General features: G+C 37.7%; 1 protein-coding gene across 3 annotated transcripts in view; it reads right to left on the bottom strand.

Moving 5' to 3' along the window:
* The window catches only part of CCDC50 (coiled-coil domain containing 50), a 65835-nt gene that overhangs the window by 10131 nt on the left and 30141 nt on the right, over positions 1–25563 (bottom strand). Inside the window, exons 5-10 of one of the 3 annotated variants that reach the window (XM_060150285.1) lie at positions 17806–17923; positions 12879–13406; positions 5911–6026; positions 5435–5479; positions 5205–5309; positions 2927–3006 (exon numbers count right to left, since the gene is read on the bottom strand). In XM_060150285.1, coding sequence (XP_060006268.1) covers positions 2927–3006; positions 5205–5309; positions 5435–5479; positions 5911–6026; positions 12879–13406; positions 17806–17923 — 992 coding nt within the window. The remainder of the gene's footprint in view (positions 1–2926; positions 3007–5204; positions 5310–5434; positions 5480–5910; positions 6027–12878; positions 13407–17805; positions 17924–25563) is intronic. The other 2 variants (XM_060150286.1, XM_060150287.1) reach the window with 2 other exon arrangements.

Genomic DNA, 25563 nt, shown 5'->3' with positions numbered 1-25563 from the left:
CTCTATGTTTATTGCCTCACCATCAACTCATCATCAAGGAAAGGGATGCTAAAGAGTGAAACAAAGTATAGGACACCAACGAATTCTCTAGGATCCCCCCTATAAGGATAAACAAATGAATCTAGAATGCCCTCAGTTCTCTTGGTGTGCTGTTTTGTTCAATATTTGATTACACGGAGAACAAATCTTGGCTTACTGCTTCCAGGGGTCCTACCAAATTATTTGTTGCACTGGAGACAGTTACTTCAGTTAAGGGTATTCATATCCAAAGTTGGAAAAATCCTGTTAACTAATAGTTTGTTCTACAGTTTTTGATGTATTAGGATTACTTGTTTCTAACTGCTCGTATGAAATGATTTGTATCTTTAAGCTAATAGTGATAAAGCCAAATATGCTTCAGAATTCACTCAAAATTCATTTCTTCAAGAAGCCCGCCTAGACACCTAGACTAGTTTAAGTGTCTCCTTATGCTCTGCTAATAACCTGTATTTTTCATCCTTAGCATTTAACACAATCATAATAGTTATTTGTATAATTATCTGTTTAGGTTATAAATTTCATAAGAGCAGGAAACAACTTTTTTTGACTGCTGCTTACTTTAGCTCTGGACAATTTATTAGGGTGCTCAATAAATACTTGATAAATGAGGAAAGGGAGACAAATATATTTCATATTCATAAGAATACTGTAGGAACTAAATGAGATTTATAAAATCCTTAAGTTTTTCTAAGGGAAAAATGCAAAACTAAAATACCAAGTAGTATTATTAATATACAATCCTAGAGTTAAAACAATTGGGAACTTGGGTTGAAACTTTTTCCAATTACAAAGAATTGGAATTAACTCAGATTGCCTACTGGTTCTCTATTTTTTTAGACTAGAAATCTTATAATAGACAATGAAAATGACTTTTAACCATGACTGTTACACTTAAGTAAACGTCTTGAACTAGCAAGCTCCATGTTTCTAAACCCTTGAAACCATCTCTTTCTGTACAGATGGATAACTCAACTTCCACCATGATTAAATATGAAAGAGGAAACCGCAGACTCTAACCAGAAAGCATACCTTCTGATATTAGTTGTATAAGATACCTATAATAAGATAATAGGCTTTAAGTTTTAACTATGAAAATATAGGTTTCATAAAATTCTTATTCATTTTTGTTTTGCCATATATAGTCTTTCTGCAAAAGCTATTTAAAGACAAACATTCCTCTTAATTCAATTCAGTTCTATTAGTCATAGGCCACTTCTCACTCATTTACAATAGCCATTTTTAACACAGGATAATTTGATTATTCATAATCAAATACATCAAATATTTTAAAGAGTACCTATTACATTCCAGAAACTTGTTTTCAACTTTAATAAATCCTTTAAACAGACATTCCAGACTGTTCTATCATAGGCTGTCAAAGTTATTCTAAAAAAGCCCAAGGTGCCAAGGTGTTCTAAAAGGCCCAAGGACTTCGAAGACTGCAAAATTACTAACTCTAAAGATGATTTTAATTCCCTTCATTAAAAAAAGCATAATATGCCACACCTATTTACCTACTGAGAACAGTTTAGTTACTTCTTATTTTCCTTGGCTGTTGCAGGGATGTAAATAAAGCTGAAGTATGTAGTTCTAAAATTTGCTTTAAAAGGCATTTGGCATGTGCATAACTAAAAGCTGGAAGAGGAACCAATTTTATACAATTAGACAAACTACACTACTGTTGCCCTAAAAGCTTTACAACCTGATATAATTTTCTGAAACGTATTTATCTTCTGAAAGCCCATGGATTTAAAAGTAGAGTATGGCATTTTAAGGACACTATATTCTCTTCAAGGAAACAAGTCTCGTAGTTTAAGTGTGAGCAATGAGTGGCAACAACAGTGTATACTTTTCAGTGTGATAAAATTTTTGTTTTAATAATTAATGAAGGGCTTCCCTGGTGGCGCAGTGGTTGAGAGTCCGCCTGCCGATGCAGGGGACACGGGTTCGTGCCCCGGTCCGGGAGGATCCCACATGCCGCAGAGCGGCTGGGCCCGTGAGCCATGGCCGCTGGGCCTGTGCGTCTGGAGCCTGTGCTCCGCAGCGGGAGAGGCCACAACAGTGAGAGGCCCGCGTACCGCAAAAAAATAAATAAATAAATAAAATTAATGAATATATTATTAATAATCAGGACCAAAATACAAAGATTCAATAATTTAGAGTTTTCAAAATATTAGATTTAGTGTTACTTTTGTCTTTTTCTATTTAATGCTCTCTCTTCCTCTTCCAATCAATTTCCCTTTGAAAAGCAACAGAAAGAAATAAAGAAAAAATAAAGGTTGCTTCCCCAGAGACTTAAATGTTGAGAACCTGCAGTGGAAAAACAGCAGACGCTCCATAACCATGACCCAAGACTGCTTGAGAGAAGTCAGAAAGTATACATAGCATAGCCACAGCTATTTGATCTAGTGGGATTTAGAACAATCTGCAATGACTCAAATGAGTATTTGCCTAGGACGTTGAGACTCACAGAGAAATGAATTTAGGTGTATGTAAATGTCATGCACACACTAATGTGACCATGAAACTCAGAAAAAATTTAAAACCTGAGATTTTACTTAGGAAAATGGTTAATCTCATCCCTTCCTAGCTGAGGGCAGTCAATTCAGTGACTCCAGAGACAAGAACTTGGTCCTAACCAAAAGTACATCTTTCCGTCTATACCCCAGCTTCTGTAAAATTCTCCGTCTTCCTGATTTGCCTCGTTCAACCCAATTTAAAACTGAAAACAAAGCTTGAAAATAACCCTGCAAGACTTGATACCACCTTACAACTGCAGATTTCTGGATCTCCTTTCCAAGGAACAAACACTCTTTTCAGGCAGCCAACATCTCCTTACTCACCCCAAGATCAAGTTCCTCACTCCCTTTTTCAGGTGTCATCTTACCGTGCTGGCCTGTCATTCTTAGAATGGTGATGTTCATCACTCTCTCTTGACTTTGAGTGTGCTGATTTAGCTGTCTTGGGCTATGGGGAAAAAAAAGAAAAGAAAAACACACACACATACAGAAAACAGCAAACAAACAGAGAAAGATTAGATTTATTAATTATCTAAATGATATGAAACTCTCCTTTAGTAATTTCAGGTTACTTACATCCAGTTGAGCAACTTAAAATATTTTTAAATACAGCCACTCAGAGACAAAAAAATATATAATCATGAAAGTGTGTTGCAGGTTTTCAGTACAGCCAGATGAGTGGGCTAAACACACACAAACACGATCCCCCATAGAGATGCGCTTGGCCACCCATTATTAACAAAACAGCTGCACAGCAGCTGAGGAGAGCTACAACTGATCAGGACCCTATCACGCCTTCCAGGGACAGACCCCGCTCCCCCATATTCTCTGCCTTAGCTCCTCCCTGAAGTACCTAGGTAATAGTATCTGGTGCACATTTCCTGAGTGGTTTTACAGGTGTGAAAACCCCCACCAAATGGAAGATGTTAACTACTTGATGACCATGAGCACACAGCCCCCAGGCCTTCTAAAAATGCTCTCCTGAAACCCACCGGGGAGTTCGGGCTTCTTGAGTACTAGCAGTCCCAGACTACTGGTATGGGGCCTTACAGTAAACGCTGCGCTTTCCTTCCCCACAACCCGATGTCAGTAGAGTGGCTTTACTGCACATGGGTGAGCGGACCCAAGTTTGGTTCAATAACAGAACTGGCGGGACTCCCAGAGTCTGTGGAATCTAGCTTCATGCTCTTAAGCTTATTTCTGAACACCTGACTTAGGGATGGTAATTTTCAAGCTCAGAAACTAAGGCATATTCATGCCAACTTTTCCAGGAGAGAAACAATTCCAGCACCAGTTACAGAATCTAGAGATGACAGAAGTCCTGATACTGCTAGAAATGTGGTCTACCCCCTCTTCCTTTCCTGATTTGCAATCTTTAAAAATACCTACTCCCTCACAGTTAACAAAGAACCTGAGTAACTCCTGGTCAACTACTTATGGTTTAATTTACGTAACAGAAGCATTTGGGAACCCTTCTACCAAAATGAAATATGTCTGTTAGGAAAAATCATGCATTACTAAGAGAGTACAGGAGGGAGATAAATTAAATAATTAACATGCAAATAATATTTTCATCCGCTTTCAGACTCACAACTAGGTAACTGAGCAACAGGCAATAGTAGAGAGGTACTGTTATCATGCTTTCTCTGTCTTTGTTTTCCTCAAAACATGCTGAGACTGTGACAGGATCAGAGACCCAAGGGAGGATTTTGTTTGAGAGAGGGAGGGAAGGGGGGAGGGGAAGAACAGTGCTAAACATCAACCATATCATGGACACACATCCTGGCTCCATCCTTCCAGCATAGTACAAACTCCCTCCCTAAAAGCCTTTACTATATGAATTCTCACCCCCGCTCCTTTGTTGCTTTTCCATTTTGCATTTTTCAGCCAGCTTGACCTTGTATCTGTTAGCTGTCTATAGTTTATCTTCCTCTCTACATTACACATTATTCTGGGGAAAATCTATCTTTGTCTTTCCCTGTAAGTCCGGAGTGGTCCTTTGCACACAGTAGCTAATGAGTAAGATCTGTTCAACTAAACTTGCAATCACCATATACAACAATTAGATTACAGGAGAATGAACAGCAGTCGCTGACTATTCTGTCTACTATTTCTGATTAACGAGGGGATGCTTACAGTTCAAGCTCATGCTAGAGGGTTTCATATGCAATGATTGCTGGTGATAAGAATGGCCGTCAGTCTGCCATGGGTCAAGTGATGTCAGAGGAAACAGAGACACCTGCACATGATCAAGGAGGAAAGGCAGTATACGCAAACAGGGAAAGTTGAGAGAAGAAGAGAAGGGCACTGTGGAAATTTAAGAGCAAGTGAAAACACTACATTCTCCTGTAAGGCAAGCATAGTAAACCTAAGATTGCTCATGGCCAGAGGCACCTACCTGCATCTCAGCTGGTCTTAAAATGAAGGACATGAGTTTTCCGACCTTAGCAGTAACTTTTTACATAGTTACTTTGAAGAATTCAATATGATTTTTCATGGTGAATCTGACTTTTACAAGTCAGATTCACATATGCAATACAGATAATTTGTATACCCTAAATATATTTGTGAGCTTACCCTAAAACAACGTCTCCCCATTTCAGTTCTAATTGTATTTCTAATTAAAAACAAACAGACAGACCCTACCTTCCACTCGGGGTCATGCTTTCTTTTGTCCAAAGATGATTTCTCCCGTTCCCTGGCTTTCTTGTAAGCTTTCTTTTCTTCAGCCATTAGAAGTCTAGCGATTTCCTAAACAAAGTCCAGTCAATATCATTGATTGCAAAGTTGCAGGTAGAAAATTGGGATAAATTGGGATAAAAACTGGGATATTTCCAAAGAATATCAGCTAAACAAATTAACTAACACGAACTCACCTCATCCTGAGCTACCTGAGCTGCTCTCATGTCCACCTGGGTAGCCTACGGTATAGAAAATACAAAAAAGTATAATTTAATTGGAATCTGTGTTGTCCATTTAAAAAAAAAATCTTCATAAAAATAAATTGGTATTTGAAACTAGTGGTGATTAACACGCCTGAAGATGATAATCAGTTGGTATACTTTTGTTAGCCAGAGCAGGGTCTATTTTTATCAAATTCTACAGTGGATTCTTAGAGAATTATCAGAACTCAATAAAGGAGAGACAGGGATATGGAATTCTGTTGCTAATGCTTACTCGGTGAGTACAACTGGACACGTTATTCCTATTGTCTTGATATTTCCACCCATAAAAAAGGTATCAGTTTCTTGACACAGAGAGGACTATAATGCCTATTATATAATGTCAAGATTGATTCAATTCACAAAAAACCCACTAATTCACCTAAAATTCTATATTAAAGGTTGCTCACCAAAATTTCTTCTTCTTGCAGTTTTCTGGCAATTTCAGCATCATTCCATTCCTGATCCCTGTTGGTCACTCGTGATGGAGTAGAGACCACTTCCTTCATCCCTCTGGGCTTCATTCCTAGAAAAAGCTCAGTGCAGTAAGGCTACTGAGTGTGTTTTCTGAAAAGTGGCAAAATTTATGATAAAGAAATTTTTCTTCAGTATCTAACAGTGACAATACTGCCTCCACTCTAAAATTCAACGTAGGGTGTGCTGGAAATCATTGTTTCCCCTAGGCATGCAAGACGTGATACAGGTAATCCACACATTTAAAACAAAGTTACCCACCCAAACCTGCTGGGTAAAAACTGCCCTCTCACATAGTTTCTCCAGCAGTAGAAAATCATACAAGGAACTGTAAGTGAAGCTTTTGCAAAACAGGAAGTGAAAAAAGATTAAGTCCCTGAAATAAAAAGAATTTAGAGAAAAGCAAGTTATTTGGAGTTTTAAAGAGACTAAACTGTCAAGGCTGGAGGAGATGAGAGGCTTTCCATCTTTTTACCTCGGCCCTGCACACCTTACTTCCGAGGGAACAGAAACAGCATCACCTGTGAGTTATGTGACAGTCCCTATTAACCAGTCAGTGGTCCTGCCAAGTGGCTTCTGCTCTTATGGCCTCCAAACCCACTTGCTTTAGAGCTTTCCTATAGCTCTGATCAGCTTAACGTTGCTAAATTTTAGGGAAGATGTAACATAAGTGAAATGTCAGAGAGCACAATGACCTTAGAGTTCTATTGTTCTGAGGAGAAAGGAACATGGGGACTGGTATGGAATTTTGGCTTTTTACTTTGAAATTTTATAAGCAGCATATATTCCTTTTATAACTTTCAATTAAGTGGTAAATGCTAGTGGTTATTCTAAAATTGTGGGTATTTCCTTCTTTGTATCCTTTATAAATTACAATTATTCAAAAATGTGACTGTATTACATTCAAAAATAATAAAAAATTTTAATGCAGTGAATAAGATTAACCATCTGGAATAGCGACTTTCAGTAAATGGATTACTAAAGGGAGAAAGAAAATTTACTCCTAGTTGCCTATTTCTTTACATTAGAGGTTCTCAATCATGTCTATATATTAGAATCACTTGGAGTACTTTACATACACATGAAAATTTTTGATCCAAACCCCTGAGATTCTAATATAAGTAGCCTGGGTGAGATCTGGCCTTTGTTAGTTTATTTTAAATCTTACCAGTTGATTCTTAATTGCAATTACCATTAGAACTACTAGTTTGGTGTATTATGTCCATCAAATTAACTGTACACGAATATAACTTTTATCAAAATGCCTCAGCACATGATTCACTTGCTTTAAACAAAAGAGGAAAAAGGAAAGAAAATGATACAACTAAATTCTGGGCAAATGAAGAGTTTAAATTATCTGATGAAGCCTCTTTTTGAACTTTAAACCTAGCTTTGTGGTAAATCCAAAAGCCACAGACTCATCTGCCTTTCCCCAAATAAAGACTATTAAACCCGGCTTTCTTACCTTCAGGTCTATTAGCACCTGATTACCCAGAATTACAGAATCTACTTCAACTTCACATTATCTCTAGAGCTACTGAATCTTATGCTAAGCTGGGCTGGTTTTAACGCAGATTTCTGAGTGGTCTGGGACAGTCAGGAAACAGTGGTATACTCACTCCCAAGAGTAGATAAAACTCCTTGAGTTATGTTTAGCTTAGTCATAACTAGAAGGGAAGATTTCAGGGAAAAATAAGTAAAATTAGATAGGGAAGTTGGCATTGGGAAAAGTCAGTGGACAAGATAGGTTGCTATACCATATGCCCTCCTACAGAAATGGCCCTTCCACGAGCAACCCAAAGCCTAGCTGAGGACGACAGGGGAGATCACACTTATGCCCTGCTCTTTCAATTTTGCCATCTGGGGAAAGAAGTACAATGGAAATGTGCTCAGATTTCAAGAACTAAACTTTCTCCACTACTATGCCTCCTACTCTACACCACAAGATTAACTGAGAAAATATTTTGTTTTAATATCAATCAAAGATGCTTGGAAGGCATTCAAATGAAACAGTCAAACAAAGAGTCTTATTTGGTTTGAAAGGTGTTAAGACTGTGACCTCTTGGCAGTTAAAAAGAGAATTACACATGGGAATTTCCTGGCGGTCCACTGGTTAGGACTCCGCACTTACACTGCCAAGGGCTCGGGTTCAATCCCTGGTCAGGGAACTAAGATCCCGCAAGCCATGCGGCATGGCCAAGAAAAAAAAAAAAAGAGAGAGAGAGAGAGAGAGAATGACATATAGATCAGTGGAACAAAACAGAGAGCCCAGAAATAAGCCCATGCATATATGTTCAATTAATTTATGGCAAAGAAGACAAGAATACACAACGGAGAAAGGACAGTCTCTTCAGTAAATAGTGCTGGGAAAACTGGACAGCCACATGCAAAAGAGTGAAATTTGACCACCAACCTATACCATACACAAAAATTAATTCAAAATGGTTTGAAGACTTGAATATAAGACCCCAAACAACAAAACTCCTAGAAGAAAACATAGGCAGTAAGCTTCTTGACACTGGTTTTGGAGATGACTTTTTGGATTTGACACCAAAAGAAAACTCAACAAAAACAAAAATAAGCAAGTGGGACTACAACAAACTAAAAAACTTCTTCACAGCAAAGGAAACCATCAACAAAATAAAAAGGCAACCTACAGAATGGGAGAAAATATTCACTAGTCACATACCTGATAAGGAGCTAACATCCAAAATATATAAAGGACTCATACAACTCAACAGCAAAAACACAATCTGATTAAAAAAATGGGCAGAGGATCTGAATAGACATTTTTCCAAAGAAGACATACAGATGGCCAACACATACGAAAAGGTGCTGAACATCACTAATCATCAGGGAAATGCAAATCAAAACCACAGTGAGGTATCACACCTCACACCGGTTAGAATAACTATTATCAAAAAGACAAGAAATAACAAGTGTTGGCAAGGATGTGAAGAAAAGGAAACCCCTGTGCACTGTTGGTGGGAATGTATATTGGTACAGCCACTATGAAAAACAGTACAAAAGTCCCTCAAAAATTTTAAAAAAGTTAGAACTATCATACAATCCAGTAATTTCACTTCTGGGAATTTATCTGAAGGAAATGAAAACACAAACTCAAAAAGATATATGCACCCTGTGCTTACTGCATTATTATTATTTACAATAGCCAAGACACGGAAACAACCTAAGTGTCCATTGATGGATGAATGGATAAAGAAAATGTTAGATACATATACACACACACACACACACACACACACACACACACACACACACACACACACAGAGGAATATTATTCAGCCATAAAAAAGAATTAAATCTTGCCATTTATGACAACAGGGATGGACCCTGAGGGCATCATGGTAGGTGAAATAAGTCAGAAAGAGAAAGGCAAATACTGTACGATTTCACTTATATGTGGAATCTAAAACAAAACAAAAAGTCCTGAGCTCAGAGATACAAAGAATAGATTTGTGGTTGCCAGAGTGGGGGTTGGTGGGGTGGGCAAAATGGGTGATGAGAGTCATAAGATACAAACTTCCAGTTATAAAATAAATGTCATGGGGATGCAATCAATGTACAGCATGGAGACCGTAAGTACTGCATTGCATATCTGAAAGTTGCTAAGAGAACAGATCCTAAAAGTTCTCATCACAGGAAAAAAATTTGTAATTATGTATGGTGACAGATGTTAACTAGACTTATTGTGATCATTTTGCAATACATACAAATATACACTTGAAAGTAATATAATGTTATATGTCAACTATACCCCAATAAAAACAAACAGTTATATTTTGAGGTAATATCTCTCTAGGTCAAATATTTAGAGGGAAAAAGAAGAGTTTAATTGAACTCTTGATATATCTTTGGAACTTGCACGTCTCATAAGTAGAAAATTTCTACAGCCTGGAATACTAGATTTCTGGACCGACAGGACTGCCCATTAAATGCAGCATACTCCGTACCAAAGGTGAAAAGAGCTTTTTTAAGTATGTAATGAGGAACTTCAGATAGTACCGTGTAAGGCTGTCATTACAGAAAACAGAGATGCTCTAAAATGTTATTAAACATAGTTAATTCAAAGAAATTACCAAGATGGCTGCCCTCTTTTTGGAAACCCAAACATAATTTGAAAACTAGCTTTCAAAAAACCAGGTGGACCATACTTTCAAGAGTTCCACGTTCATTTCTTAATCAAATTCTTGCTTATCTTTTTCCGTTCATCATTCTCCAGTCTGAGGACACAAGAATCTCCCTCAATAAACACAAACAAAGCTTACCTTTCAAGAAATTCTGATAAAATAAAACTGTTAAAAATACTGGTACTCAAGATAAACTTATCCCAAACTATGGAATAAGGTAATCTGATGACACGTGGATCCTGATACCATTCAAGAGTATTTTGTAATAAGCCATTCTGACACTTGGGGAATATCATAGCAGCATGGTGTTTAATGGCTCTGAGAGGCTGGAAGTTGACCGGCAGAAAATTAATAAGCTGTTGTAATTTAATAGCTCAATAGAGGTGTTTACCCTCAAAGATGGTATAGATTTACTGCCCTTTAGAAAGTTAACCAATCTTATATTTAAGTTAGCAATTTTATTCTGTGTTCCATTTTCAACCAATTATAAAACCATGTCCTGGGCTTCCCTGGTGGCACGGTGGTTGAGAGTCTGCCTGCCAATGCAGGGGACGCGGGTTCGTGCCCCGATCCGGGAAGATCCCACGTGCCGCGGAGCGGCTGGGCCCGTGAGCCATGGCCGCTGAGCCTGGGTGTCCGGAGCCTGTGCTCTGAAACAGGAGAGGCCACAACAGTGAGAGGCCCGCGTATCGCAAAAAAACCCAAAACAAAACAAAAAACAAAACAAAAAACCACGTCCTGCAGATCAATGCTCTTAGAACTAGCTCTTTGCTGTCCTGCTAGTTTCTTCATTATTAAGTTAAATAAAACTTTGGCTTATGCTAACAACTTTAAGAACTGTGCTTTCACAACAGCCACCAGTAATAGACACCAGTATCTAATAATTATATTTTAATGTATCTTCTGACCTATTCTGGGTAGGTGGGGGGGAAGAGCATCGCAAATTCAGACGCCTACAGGGTCCACGTCGGTAAAGTTTGCAAAGTAAGTTGAATATAAAATGACAGACGCTAGCAGCTATGTTGTAGCCATTTTAGTAGCTGCCTAGTCACACTGTTTTTAAACCCTTATGCTATTAAAATAAAACAGACAAAACATTTGCCTATAACTCCAGTACTAGGGCCTGTGAGTCAGTGTTTGTTTCATATTAGTTCCACCCTTTCTAAGCCTGTTTAAGATACCCTCAAGTGTACTGAAAGCCATAAAGATTTAGCCAGCCCTCAGAGCACACTTAGGAGGTTGGAGTCACAGAATCAGAAATGTAGAGGTCGATGTAATCACCATTCCTCCCCGGTATCTTTTGGACTCCAACATGTCTTTCTAAATCTGGATCCAGTGTAACTTACTCATAAAGCCTACTCCACGTAGATTTTATCACTTCCTCCTCTACTGCCCCACAGCTTTTTGTTAAAAGTATATCAAATTTGCAATTGTTTGTCTACATATCCATCTTTTTGGCTTGACTCATGAAACTTCTGAGGCTCAGATCCAAGCATCCATCCCCAAACATAAAGCCTGAGGCAAGAATATTTGTGGCAGACACTCATTTGGCTTGCTGAACTGAATTTTCATTTTCTTTATCACCAAGTCCTTTAAAAACTTAAGGACTAACATGATAGGAAGAGATAACATGAAAGGAGGAACCAAAAGGATCAACCTGAACCTGCAATCTAGAAACTACTTTCCAGACCAGAAGTAGAGGTTGGCTGGGCAACAGTAATGGAAGTAAGAACAGTCATCTCCTTGGTACTTTTTTCCCCAATAATCCTCGTATCTCTGGAAAACTTCCATGAGAGCAAAACAGAACTAGGGAGATGAGTATGGTCTAATTAAAACACCAGACAGTGCAGTACTATGACTTGCAGTGGTACAGCCACACGGAAAACATCACAGTGGCAGTTTCCAGACAAGAAGAGAGAGAACCATTACTATGTCAGTGACAGACTTCAGAGTTAGGCCTCATGGATGCCAGAAATTTGAGGTTTAACACTAATGTTCACCTCGTTCTTATATAAGTACCAAGAACTCACCTCATATTGGCACTTCAGAACACCAACTGTAGAGTTAGAGTTGAAGATGGTTAAAGCACAGGAAGGAACTCAAGGCGATTGTTTTCAAACTTTAAGTACGTGAGAATCACCTCCTGGTCTAAAACAAACCCGAATTGCCATGTTGCACTCCAGAGATGATAACATATGTAAGACCCAGACATCTGAATTTTTAGGAAATAGCCCAGCTGATTCTGATGAAAACAAACTTGAAGCTCACTATTTGAAAAACGCTATCTTAAGAGATTGCCTCTCCCATCTCTCACTTTAGAGCCGGGAAAGAGGAGGTCAAGAAAATCCAGTACTTCCAGCCCCGCAGGTCTTCTAGTTAGGCAAATACTATGAAGGTGGTGTTCCTAAACCTTCTGGGTTCACTGAATCAAAACCAGAAACTCAAGAGCATTGCTTTGGTATCAGAATCTCTGATATATGGTCTTGGCAAATTAAAAATTGTATCTGGGATGGGTACCTCCACTGCAACCTGGAGCTGGAAGAATGTTGTAAGGAATGAGTGTATTCTCTTAGAAGGCAGAGATTTGAGATTAAGTGAATACCTTTTTGTAATATTTGGCTCCAGGATTTATTTCCAAGCCAGGAGCACAAGCCAGAGAGAAAGGACAGGTTGTTTACGATGCTTATTAAATACAGTTGTTTGTATGTATATACATGATACCAGAACTTCCAACGAGGCTGCCCTTTATTACCTGCATCATGGAGTTGGTGCTGCGCCTCACTCTCTGAGATGGGAGGAGCCCTGGGCCTGTGCTTCCTCTCTCTGTGCTCACCTTGCCCATGGTTGCTTCTATATACAGCTTCCTTGCAGTGAAGCCCCGCTTTCTGTGAGGCCTTGGGAGAAAGCTGGTCTTGGTGCCTGGACTGTTTTTCCCAATTCTGAGTTCGATGTCTATGGTTAGCCTCCCAGTCGTCCGATTCAGTGCTCAGAAACACCTCACCACTGATCTTGGGGAGAGGAGGTCTTCGGAGCCTCTCATGACCAGATCGTTTCCTTTCAGGCTGCTCAGTGTTAATTCGGGGATCGTCCCTCGTTTTACCCAAGCTAGAGGACGAAAGAGGTTTCTCTGATGAACGATGCTCCTCCAGTTCTTCCAAGTTCTCCTGTGGAGGTTTCGATTTCTCCTTTCTCTGCTTCACAGTCTTTTCCTCACTTTGGAGTCTATAAGACTTTGAGAAGCCAGAACCCAACTCCCTTGCCCTCCTTGAACGTGGCTGGTCTGAGCGGAGGTGGAGGAATGTGAAAAATAGAAATGCAAGTTAACTTCATGAGTGTGAACTCACTACAGGACAGAGACAGGGCCCAAGTTTAACATATTTTAAAATGAAGAGGATTACGTTTTCAATTTAACAAACTGAAACGAAGGGATGAGCATTTGCTGGAATGGTCCATGCGTACATGAAGGATTCTGGGTACATAGCCAGAAAGGTAGAAAACTAAAATGAAAGTAAGTGAAAAAAAGTAAATCTGAAAGAAGAGCTTGATCATGATTAGCGAAGAGTTAACACATACTTTAATATTTGCCAATAACACAAATTCTAGTCATTAAATGTTTAATTCTATTTATAAAACCAATTTGGAACTAGTATATGGGGGAAAAGTGAGAGCTGAAGGAGTCTTATAAAACAGAAAAAGAATTAAGCTTTGTGATTCCAGTCAGAGACTTTCAAATATTCTTATTGGAAATAACAATAAATCTAGGTCAGAATATTGCTAATTTCTACTCAGTCCACTAGAGTGATGAGCCACAGATTTTTGTATTCCTCTGTCCTTTCCGCATAGGTGGCCAAAGCCAACAATCCCAGCCATGTTACGGTTCAGTGTGGAAGAAGAGGGAGTAAAGGAGAATTTTAAGTGAGTAAATGACCGTATTATCTTTGGATAACTCTGTTCCTAATCTTACTTGAAATTTTTCAGAGGAAAAAAATTAAAAAGAGATGCCATAACAGAATACATAAAAAAGAAGTCACTTCCTAAATACATTTCAAAAAACTTTATGATATTGTTTTCTGGGTATAAAAATACAATATGTGCTAAATATACAAGTCCCTAAGTTTAACACAAACTGCAGAAACAGCCCACAGATGGGTGCTTTTTTGTCAGGTCTCATTTAAGAACAAGCAAACTGTGAAAACAAAGGAAGTAAATTAACAATGCACATTGCAAGAGCGTATTTAACATTTTCTAAGACTTTTACTTTAACTGGGAAGTAACAAAAAGAAATCCTAATTCTGTGGAAAATTGCTAAGATAGCCAAGATTCCCTATTGGAATTAGTAACTCGCTGAACTGCTTTTGAAACAGCTACCGTAATTGGGTGGGATGTAGAAAAAATAAACGACCATAAACTTCCTTAGTTATTACGGGTTTTGTTTGCTTGTTTTGGGTTTTTTGCTTTTGTTAAAGTGTGTTATTGTTATCTAATGAAGGAACAGAGGTGGGGAGGTGTGTTATATGTATCTCTTATGCCATAAGCTTCCACTAAAAACTCCAAATTGTTTCCTCTTGAGCTTTCCAGAAGAAAAGAACATTTGCCTCAGAGATTACATCTAAATTAAAATCTGTCTTCTAAAAAGTCTGTAGAGGTATTTATCTTCATAATTTATGGAAAACTTATTTTTTACATAAGCAGAAGTGAAACAGAACAATTACTCTCTGTAATAAAATAAAGTATCTACTCTTTTAGCCAAACTGTTATTTTAGGAGTATCTTGACAGCTGAGAAAGAATCACTTCACTACTGCTGTGAATTAACATAATACTGACCAGCTACATAAATGATGACCCCAACTAGGAGACAATGGTTTAGTGTTAATACCTATGTTCCCACAGAAAACTGCAGAAGTGAAGCCTGCCTTTAAGCCCAAAAAGAGACAAGAAAGGTTTTGTTTTCAACATGGATTTGTCAAGTTATGACTGTTTTGTTTTTTATTTTTACTTCTTTCTAAAAAGTTAACAAATATTAGTAGTTTTACTTTAGGGAAGTGTGTTGCAAGAATTAGAACAGAGCTGTCACTATGTTTTCACAGAGTTGACAGGAAAAAATATTTATTGTGATCACTTGTGATATCTTTAAACCTGGGAAAGAAAAAAAAAAAAAGAGAGGGGGTGGAGGAATCTGTTTGAATCCTTTAAAACCCAGTTCAGTTAAGGACTGAGACTTTTATGTTTCTTGAGACCAAGTTATTTGGCAAATATAATTAACTTCCTTATAGCCAATACATACATACATACATATACATGTATATACGTATACATATATCTACACCCACACATATGTTTGCATATATATATATATGCATACATTTGATTTGTGTGCTTCCATGTTTGTCTTTCAAAATAAAATGATTTTTGTTTAAATAGACAAAATACTATGTAGTACACACATTACATTAATATATGTATAAATAATAGTACTTTAGAGTTCGTAAGTCTTCAGAAAAATTATGTTGTTTAATCTTCTCAACATCCATGCGAAGGATTTATTTTTAGAATCTCCATTTTAGAGGTGAGAAAAAGGCTTAGAGTGATTCCAGTAGATAACTTCCTTAACATTACAATTTTTCTAAGGAATGGATGAAACGTGAATCAAGGTCTAATGACTCCAAAGACCATGACTTAAAGTCTCTAATGTGCTTGCAATACAGGTAAGTGGCTTTGAAAAAAAAACATGGATTCATAAATGAATAAGATATACCATTTCAATCGATATAAATCTGACAGATGTTTTGGATAATTTCAGATTTGTAGAAAATCTATAAATGATTATTCTTAAAAGATTAATTTATTAAAGTTTAAGTAAAATGAAAGCTAAAACAACCACTTCTGTAATGATTTGCTGTGATTGTCATAAGACAGACAAAAATCATATTGCGCGCAAAGAAGTACAATTAAAGAATATCCCTTATGTGTTGGGAAAGGACCACTGCAAAGAACGTAAGGCTGCTTTGTAAATATGAGCTGGACTGCATTATGGTTTCTGTGGAACTCAACTTAGTCTAACTCAAAGGCATATAAATGAAGATCACGTGCTCAGCGATATATCGTCTCCCAACAACAACACAACTGAAGAGAAATTCCAACAGTACTTTACAGGCACATGCTCAGAAGGTCATTGTTTTCCCTTACCAATCCCCCTCAACTCCAAAAAAGTAGCATATATGCCATTCTCCATAACTTTACAAAAGCAGTTAAATAGAGATTTGTAAAAATTTTAGGTGTCCCTGAAAGTCCACGGAATTCTTAACATAGTCTAGAGAGATGAAACAGTATGTCAGCAGTCTGGTCAAAACCACCAGGCTTGAGTCCCAATTCAAGTTAGTATAAGGTTTTAATAGAGGAATGCTAAAATTAGTACTTTAGTGTACTTAATTTACTTACCACCCTAATGTTTTACGCCAGACCACAATTCTAAGATTTTAATTAAAGCTGACGAGTAACTCTTTACCTTCTGACCTCTAGTACAGAAAAATACGGCAATAATTTTTCTTTTTAAATGATGTACCACATTTGATTAGAAAGACCAGCATAAGGAAAATGGCTATCAACAAAGAGCTGAGCATTTTACATATGGAAGAACAACATGCCAAGCAATAAGTAGAGAATCAACCTGCTTACTGATTGTGTTATAGAGCTGAGCTCTACTGATTAGGATAGATTTAGAACACTGTGACTGCAAGACTCAAACTATAATAATCCTATCACCTACATATATGTATCTTTCATTCTACTCATCAAAGACAAATACCTGCTTACCTTTTACAATGAAATTATAGAAAAGCAATTGACAATTAATTTTCAAGGGACTTGGGGATTACTGACCTTAAAATCTTTACTCTCTAGAAGCTGCTTTTAGATTTTATTTAGCTGGTATCCTAAGTATAGTCTCCAAGCTGAACTACAATAAATACAGACACTAAAAACCATAGGAAATGTCTTTCCTTTGACAGATCTTTAAAAAGGACTGAACAATATTTGTCAATATTCGTTTCCCAACACACTTTTAAGATAAAGATTCACCACCACCACAAGTGCCACCACCACACCATCACCACCACCACCACTGCAAAAGCAAGCACTAGAGAAGGGATCTCTCTATCTCAGAAATTTTTCTATATGGTAATCAAATAGCAAAGAAAGCATCAAGAGCAAAAAAGGAACAGAGAATCTTAAAATTCAATTTTGTCATCAGCAGGTTAACCCATTGGCCTAGGTTTAAAAGATACGAAGCATGGAAAAAAAGCTTTGGTATCCAGTAACTGATAAATGCTGTACCTCCTTTATTATTTGTGCCACTTTGCTGCTTCAAACAGTACTGTCCAGATTTCCTTGAGAAAGATCAAGCCCAGAGACTCGTATGCCACTTTTCCACACCCCAGTTTATGTGCTTAGAATGTAATACAACATTCCAATGCACGCCAAATTTTGCTAAACTATATTCAAGTTTTAACAGCCATAAAAATGGCTCTGGTCATCCAACTAAAGAACAGATGAATTTATTAGATAAGATAAAATTCCACCACAAATCTAAAGGGGCCCTAGGGTCACTTTACAGACAAATTTAAATGGGTGTCTTGCAACTGAGTCTAAGGATAGAGTAGGTCATGATGCAAAAACTTACCTCCATCTTCATAAGAGTAACTACCACCATAAGCATTGGCTCCAGGGGACTCTGGAAAGTGTTTTTTTCGCTTTTTCTCTTCCTGTAACTCTTTTTCTTGCAAGAGTCGAGCTATGTCCTGCAAATACAAAGAGAAGGGAAATAAACATTACCAGAGAATGAACAAACTCCATACAGTGACCCTACAGGTCAATGGTTTGACATTCCACTGCCAGGCTTTTGTGGCTCTGCCTCCAGCTAGGCTCTCTAGACTTCCTGATATTAAGCTCCTTCTGTCCAAATGCCACAGATGACTGCTCAATAGGAAGGGCACAAGATCCAGATGAGAGGGAAAGGTTTTTTTTAATTGAATTTAAATCTTACTTAACTTGAAGACATTCAAATGTAATGTTCCTAAAGGTGGTTATAGAACAGAATTTTTTAAATACATATTTATGGGCCCTTTTTCCAAGATGATGATTCACTAAGTCTGAATGAGGAAGAGTACCATAATCTATAAACTTTTATAAACTGTATTTACAATGTAATTTGAAAACTTTTTAAAAAGAATTTTTCAGTTGGTTCTCATTTAGCTTTGCATTAGAGGACCACCGTCTTAACTAATAAAAAAGAGAAAACAGTCTTCCTCCTGTCTCCCCTCTGCTCTATCTCCAGGCAAGTTTTTAGCAGTTACTGACTGATGAGTAATAACATTCTGACTGCGTCCCCTAAATGATTACCGTCCCCCATGAAAACAAAGGTATATACAAATAGCTGCAATACAACTGAATTATAAATGCCTCAAAAAAGAGGGTAAAATGTCTATGGGAGCACAAAAGAGGGAATATTATTTCTACTCAAACGGATTAGTTCAAGGCTTTGCATTAATGTTAGGTTTTGAACAAAGAACTGGATTCCAAAGGGTAAGGGAAGAACAGAGAACAGCATCAGCAAAGTTATAAATATTTTAATGGACATCAATCTAGGGAACAACCAATAGTCCAATTAGAACACTGGATGTGGGGTGTTACAGAGAAAGGTGAGGCTAAAAAACCAGGCAGAAGCTGGATCACAGGCGCCCCTTACAGACAATCTTAAGAAGTCTGGTGTCTGTAATGTAAGGGATGAGGGGTTCCTAAAGGTTTTGAGCTAGAAAGTGACAGTGTTCTGAATTTGAAGATTATTTTTATGAAAGGCCCAATAAAATAGCACATAAACTTTATTCATGTACACTTTTTTGGAAAAAAGATCCCTAGTCATTATCAGATTCTTAAAGATCTTACAAATATGGCAACAATACTCACCGATGCAAATGGTAATAATAGCCATAGGTAGTTTGAGGGGCTAACTTCTTTATATTTACAATGAGGAATATAAGATGTGCTCAGATGTAAATGGTGCAAATTTTGAGGCAAGAATTAATCACTATTCTTCTTTTTGCAATTTTCTGAATAAGTCAATGTGAAGAATATACTAAGACTGCAAGGCAAATAAAATTCATCTGAATGACTCAATTTCTCTTATATCACTGTAGCAGTAAGTTGGATCCTGAGGCTAGGTAAATTAGCAAACGTTATCCATATACTTGACTTTTAATGCTCACAAAATAGCCTTACAAACCTGACTTTATGTTAAGTACATGCCTAAATTCAAACTTATAAATATACTATTAACATATATCCTTTAACTGATTTCTATGCTGGAAACTTCTCATAAGTCTGTAAAATATATACATATATATTTGATAAGTAATCCATGCAAAAGCACTCACAAAATACTGCAGCTCAGAATGAAAGGTAAAGAACACAGTCCCACTTAAAACACAAGTATAATTTTCATGCAAAGAGATCTGAATTTCTAATACTCTGATGGAAAAAAATCCCCTAAACCTAAAGAATATGATGATTTTCTTTTTCTCTTCCAGTTCAAGTCAGAGATGCTTTAGAGACACGGGGACAGAAACATTAACTACTAAAATGGATTTCTTTGGGCCTGAATTCTTTATCTGTAAAATAGAGTCTGAACTACTCAACCTTAAAGTCAAATGTCTTGACACCCTAATGCACCATTGTAATAAATCTGAGAGTGTTACCAGGTACCATCCCCTGTGCCAGGTTCATTCTGTTTGATGTCTTGCAAAGCAATATACCAGTCAGTTAGGAGAAGAGAGAGGTGTGACAAGATAATTTATTCTCCCCAAAGTAATACCTGTTACAGAATTTCCCAAATCCCTATTTATTTTACTGCACAAGTGGGAAGAAAACGTAAACACTTCCCTGAGTTGTCACGTTTACTAAGCACCCAACACTCATTTTCCTAAGTGGTTTGTTTTACTGAAAACAAAAAGTTTCCCTTGATATAACTGAATAACAATATAGAGGAAAATTACCAGGTCCAACTGCCAGTAGAAATTATTAAACTCTACTCCAGGGACTTTATAATTGCTTTGCTGCTATTGAATTTGGTCCTAATTAATACATAGTAATAAGCCTTCTCAATGTGAAGAGCCAAAGTTGAACCAAAGAGAAACAAAGGTGATGCCTCTTTTGTACAATGCATTAGCTAGTCAAAAGGAGGGCTTTTAACCGAGTAGAATAATAATAATCATAATGTGTCATGCACCTTAGCACCCAAACCCTTTGCTCTTTTAACCTCTCAGCTCTTTTCTGAGTAAGCTTCTTCTGTCTGAGAAGAACAGTTGGCTAGACTTGAGGAGTGAAAGGAAAATTGCTGCTATGTTATAAACCGTGGTATAGCCCAAGTCAGTTTTCTTCCCTGCTCTCCAACATTACTGCACAATGGGTTTAGTGAGGCGATTTCAATATAAAAAATTTCCCCTGAAACAAGCTAAAGATGGCAATTATTAGTCACAATGCTTGGATGCAGTGTAGTCACCCTTGACATAAACAACCTCCTTAGTCTTCAGCTTCCTTCCTGTTAAAGGTTGGTCTAGAACAGCATTTCTCAAGCTCTGTTTCTGAGAACACTGGTATCAAAAGTTTCTCCAAATAAACCAGAAAGCATTCAATAGAAAACATGTATTATATCTAACTCTTTAAACACATTAGCTCATTTCTTTGATAAAAGAAAAGTAACCTGTTATCTTCCTGTAACCCAGGAATTTCCAAATTTATTTTGTGACAGATGCCTTTTTGTTACATAAAAAAATATAAACCTTATGAAACTAGTGTTCAATAAAACATAACTTGGGGAAAAAAATCTAAAAGAACTCATAAGCCCTTTTGAAGTCACATTCAATTATTTTTTAATTAATCAGGTAGACTTACTTTGGGTTAATATGTAGAAACAACTCTGTTGCATACAAGACTTTCTAGTAAATACATTTATTGAAACAACACTCAACTCTGGAAAACTGGAAGCTGTGAGCATAAGTAAGGGCACAGGTAAGGATCCCTGGAACGCTAGAGGAAAGTTATTTTAAGAAAAACATAGATTTACTGATTCCCTTCAATGGGTCAAACATTCTGCTAGAGACCTCCTATAGGGAAACAAGATATGTGGTCAATATCGTTAATGTTCTTATCTATTAAGTGCTAGAAGAAAAGTGATTAACCTAATGTAAGACACGCAAAGATGAGCGCTCTAAGAGAAGCATTCATACAATCAAGGTGCAATGGAACCCAGAGGAACCCCATGCATCTTTCTCAAGTAGAAGACAAATTAACTGTGGTGCTGGATCCCTTAGGGTATTTTTATGGTTTATATGATTTTATATCAGGGTTACTTCCCCCTTAAAGTTTTCACCTCTATCATACAATAGTACTGGGATTCAAAATGAGAAAATCTTGGGTATAAAGACAAACTAAAGGAGATCTGAAAATGTGATTGTCAAATGACTGTCAGAAGAACAAAAAAAAGGAAGCCATTCCATTAGATTGCTAAATTTCTTTTATTAACTAGCAATTAATATACTAACATCTAACTCAGTAGGGAACTCAAGCAGGAATAATCCCAAAAGGGTTACTCTATAAGACCAGAAAAAGAGGGTAACACCAATTCCGTTGCTATAAAAACATCAGTATAACTAGGATAAAAAGAGAGAAGAATTTTCTCAACCAGAAGAAACCCACTCACTCCCCGTCTGGCTATATATGTATAAACCTATTTCTAAAGTGCCAAAACATAGGAAAAAATTTCAGTTGCTAAAATTATTATTATCTGAGCTATTCTCTAGATATTACCAACTTATATAAATATTTTTTTAGAACACAAATTACTAATGACCTTAAGAATGCTATGAAAAGGTACCATGGCTCACACTAGATTAATTTTTAATGTAAATTGGTTACTAAGTTTATCCCTGAACAGTTCACATTATAAACGGCTCCAAATTGTTGGACTAGTGCCACAGACTTTTCATAACATGGTTGGCCATGCTACTGTTTATTTACGCAAAAAAAAAAAAAAAGTTTTTCGCTAAAATAGTTTCACATTCACATATATTTGGACCTAGGTTCAAAGACACACATATGTATACATTCACACACAATTAGTTAAGAGTTTTATTTAAGAATAACTGAGTTAAATCAACTAAACACACATTTCTTGGCTTCATTAAACAACACTGACAAATGCTAAAGCTGTGACCAAAGAGAAAGATCCCAATAAAATTAATCCCCCCATATTAATCACAAACTCATACAGTCCAGTATTACCAAAGGCTACAAGCCCCTTCAACAGGGCACTGAGAGGAAGGAAGGAAGGAAGAGGGAAAGAGAGAAAAGAGGGAGGGAAAGGAAGGAGGGAGAGGCCACAATGTTGGTAAGAATACAAAGGATCTTTTTTAAACTTTTCTACATCTGTCTCCCCAATGGAAATGCTACCTTCCTTACATCTGTGCTCTTGTTAAAAAACACAATAAAATTATACCATAACAAAGCTAGACATGCTAATTCACCCACACGAAGTCGTATAACACTACTCAGGAACAATGTTGTTCAGAAAAAAATCTGTCCCAAGAGGAAAGGGGCCTTGGATTCTACATCTGTTTTGGGGGACTAGGAACTACCCAAGAGAGTTGACCCCAAAAATCTCTAAAAGAGATTTGGGTGAAAATCCAGAGAGGAATTTTCCACAGCCCTGCCATTCAGTAAGAACTCATTAGCTAGGCAGACTCTACAAGGAAGCAGAAGAGCATGGGGGCGGTGAGGAGGGGGGAGAATTCGGACAGTTGATGAGTAACAGGCAATGCAAAGTTGGACAGAAAAATCAGCACAATTGTCTTAGTCTCCCCTATTAGGCACCCTGGACTAAAATAAATAAGGATTATCATACATCCTTCAACATCAAACTTTACTAAGGCAGATTTTGTTTATTTAATATTACAACATACTAGTCAGCTGGAAGTCACATTTTTCTACAACAGAAGAACATCTTGGCGGGACAGCCATCTAATCTAAGGCATCAGTGAAAAGTCAAAAAAGTCTGAAAGCAGTTTTTTAAAGGCTAGTCTCACTAAACGTCCACAACTGGATTTCTCATCTCTCACTGCACTGCACTGGGGAGGGGGGAACATTTCAGTAGGTCAAACAATAGTGGAAGGCAGTGTAGTAGGAGGGCAGCAAAGCATAAACTCCTGAAGATCCCTCAGATCAGACCACACTAGAACACACCTAAGCCTGTGTATTGTTTCCCCTTTCTAATTTCACGCTTATCTCCCTATAAGAGAAATCAGAGTTGTTGTAAGGGGCAGAATGGTGGGGAAAACACCTGGCAAGAAAGCAAAAAGGAAAGAGCAACTATTAATTTAATATGTGGCAGAGACTTTATATACTTAATTTTATTTAAACTTCACAACAGCCCTTTGGGGTAACTGTGGCGTTACCATGGACTTCTTCAATTTGGAACCTGAGGCTCTACATGGTTAAGTGAGATGCTGAAAGTCTCAGCTAAAAGTTAAATGGATAAGATTCAAACCCAGGATAGTCTAACTCCAAAGTCTCTGCGTTCTATGTTGTGTCACAGTACATCCAGGTCAGAGGCAGTCAGTCAGGAGACTGAACTGTACAGACATTTCTCTGGCATCTTATTGTAGCTTGGGACCAGTCATTTACTTCTTCAAGACTCAACTTCTTCATCTGAAAAATGCAGTTATTCACTACACTACACACTTTATATAGTGTAACAATGAGATTATTGTGACTGCTATTTAGATTCCACACGCGTAAAATAAAGTATTTTGGTTTCCCGAATACTGTTTTTCCCCGAATGGGGTGGGGGGAGGGGGGGAATTACAGGACACCAGTAGCATTTATAAGAAGCCAACTTCATTACTCTGTGATATTTAAAATAGAAGCTTTTCTGTCTACAAAACATAATCACTTCTTTCAGTTGCCAGTTTCATCTCCAAGGCAGTCTTGACTATAGAGATGCAACACATCCTGTAGTAAGAAAGAGCTCCTGTGTTGCTAACAGGAAGGATGAAAAGGAATCCTTAATTCCTACTTACAACTCTGATCATCACATAATCATGGTTTGTTTCTTAAAGAAATAGCTAAATACACTCACACCAGGCGTCTCACACTCACCTGGCATTGAACAAGGAGTTCCAGAGGAACAAGGATGGCTCAGTGGAGGAACAGAAGATGCAGGCTGGTTCACTGATAACCCTGATTATATCTATTTAATAGGGTGATCGTATGTGTCAGTTTGCCCAGGAGAGTCCCAGTTTATGTACTTATTGATAGCACCCACTTTAACCCTGGAAAGCATTTCTGAGTATGCAAAATACCATATGGTCGTTCTACTATTAAAAATAATAAATCATTTTTTCCTTATTATTAATCAAGACAATGGCCAAGAACAGCACAATACGTGTAAAAAAAGCAGACAGACAATCAATGCAAATTGAAAAGGAACCATTTGAAATGCTGAAAACATAACACAAAAGCAAGTGATCATTAAGCGCAAATTCAGGTCTTCTCACAAACCATATACTACTGCTAATTTTAACCATTTTCAGCTTTAAAAACAACACAGTTTAAAAATATATACAGAATCAAACAGACCATTGTTTTGAGGCAGCATATCACAGGAGAGTGAAACCATTAACAAAAAAGAATGAGAGCAATGAACAGTCCCTGACTCCTGTTCAGGCTACACTCAAGGTCTGCTCTCCCTAAAGTTGTGGGAATAACCCGCAGACAGACAGACACCCAGTCTTGAGCTGAAGCGTCCCTTAAAAATTCATTTATACCAAGAACTTCAGAGCATGATCTTATTCGGAAATAGGATCTTTGCAGATATAATTAAGAGGAGATCATACTGGATTAGGGTGGGTCCTCAATCCAATGACTGGTGTCCTTATAAGAAAACAAAAGGACAAAAAGATACAGGGAAGAAGGCCATGTGACAATAAAGGCAGAGACTGACATGATGCAACTACAAGCCAAGGAATGCCAGACAGCCAAGAGCCACCAGAAGCTAGGAGGAGGCAAAGAAGGCTCTTTCCTAATAGGTAGCATGGCCCTGCGAACATCTGAATTTCGATTTGCAGCCTTCAGAACTGTGAGACAGTAAAGTTCTATTGTTTTTTTTGTTTTGTTTTGTTTTGTTTTTTGCGGTACGCGGGCCTCTCACTGTTGTGGCCTCTCCCGTTGCGGAGCACAGGCTCCGGACGCGCAGGCTCAGCGGCCATGGCTCACAGGCCCAGCCGCTCCACGGCATGTGGGATCTTCCCGGACCGGGGCACGAACCCGTGTCCCCTGCATCGGCAGGCGGACTCTCAACCACTGGGCCACCAGGGAAGCCCAAGTTCTA

The sequence above is a fragment of the Lagenorhynchus albirostris genome, chromosome 5 (assembly GCF_949774975.1).
Source record: "Lagenorhynchus albirostris chromosome 5, mLagAlb1.1, whole genome shotgun sequence".
Taxonomy (NCBI): Eukaryota; Metazoa; Chordata; class Mammalia; order Artiodactyla; family Delphinidae; genus Lagenorhynchus; species Lagenorhynchus albirostris.
Note: the sequence above shows the minus strand (reverse complement) of the source record. Positions and strands in the feature narration are given on the sequence as shown.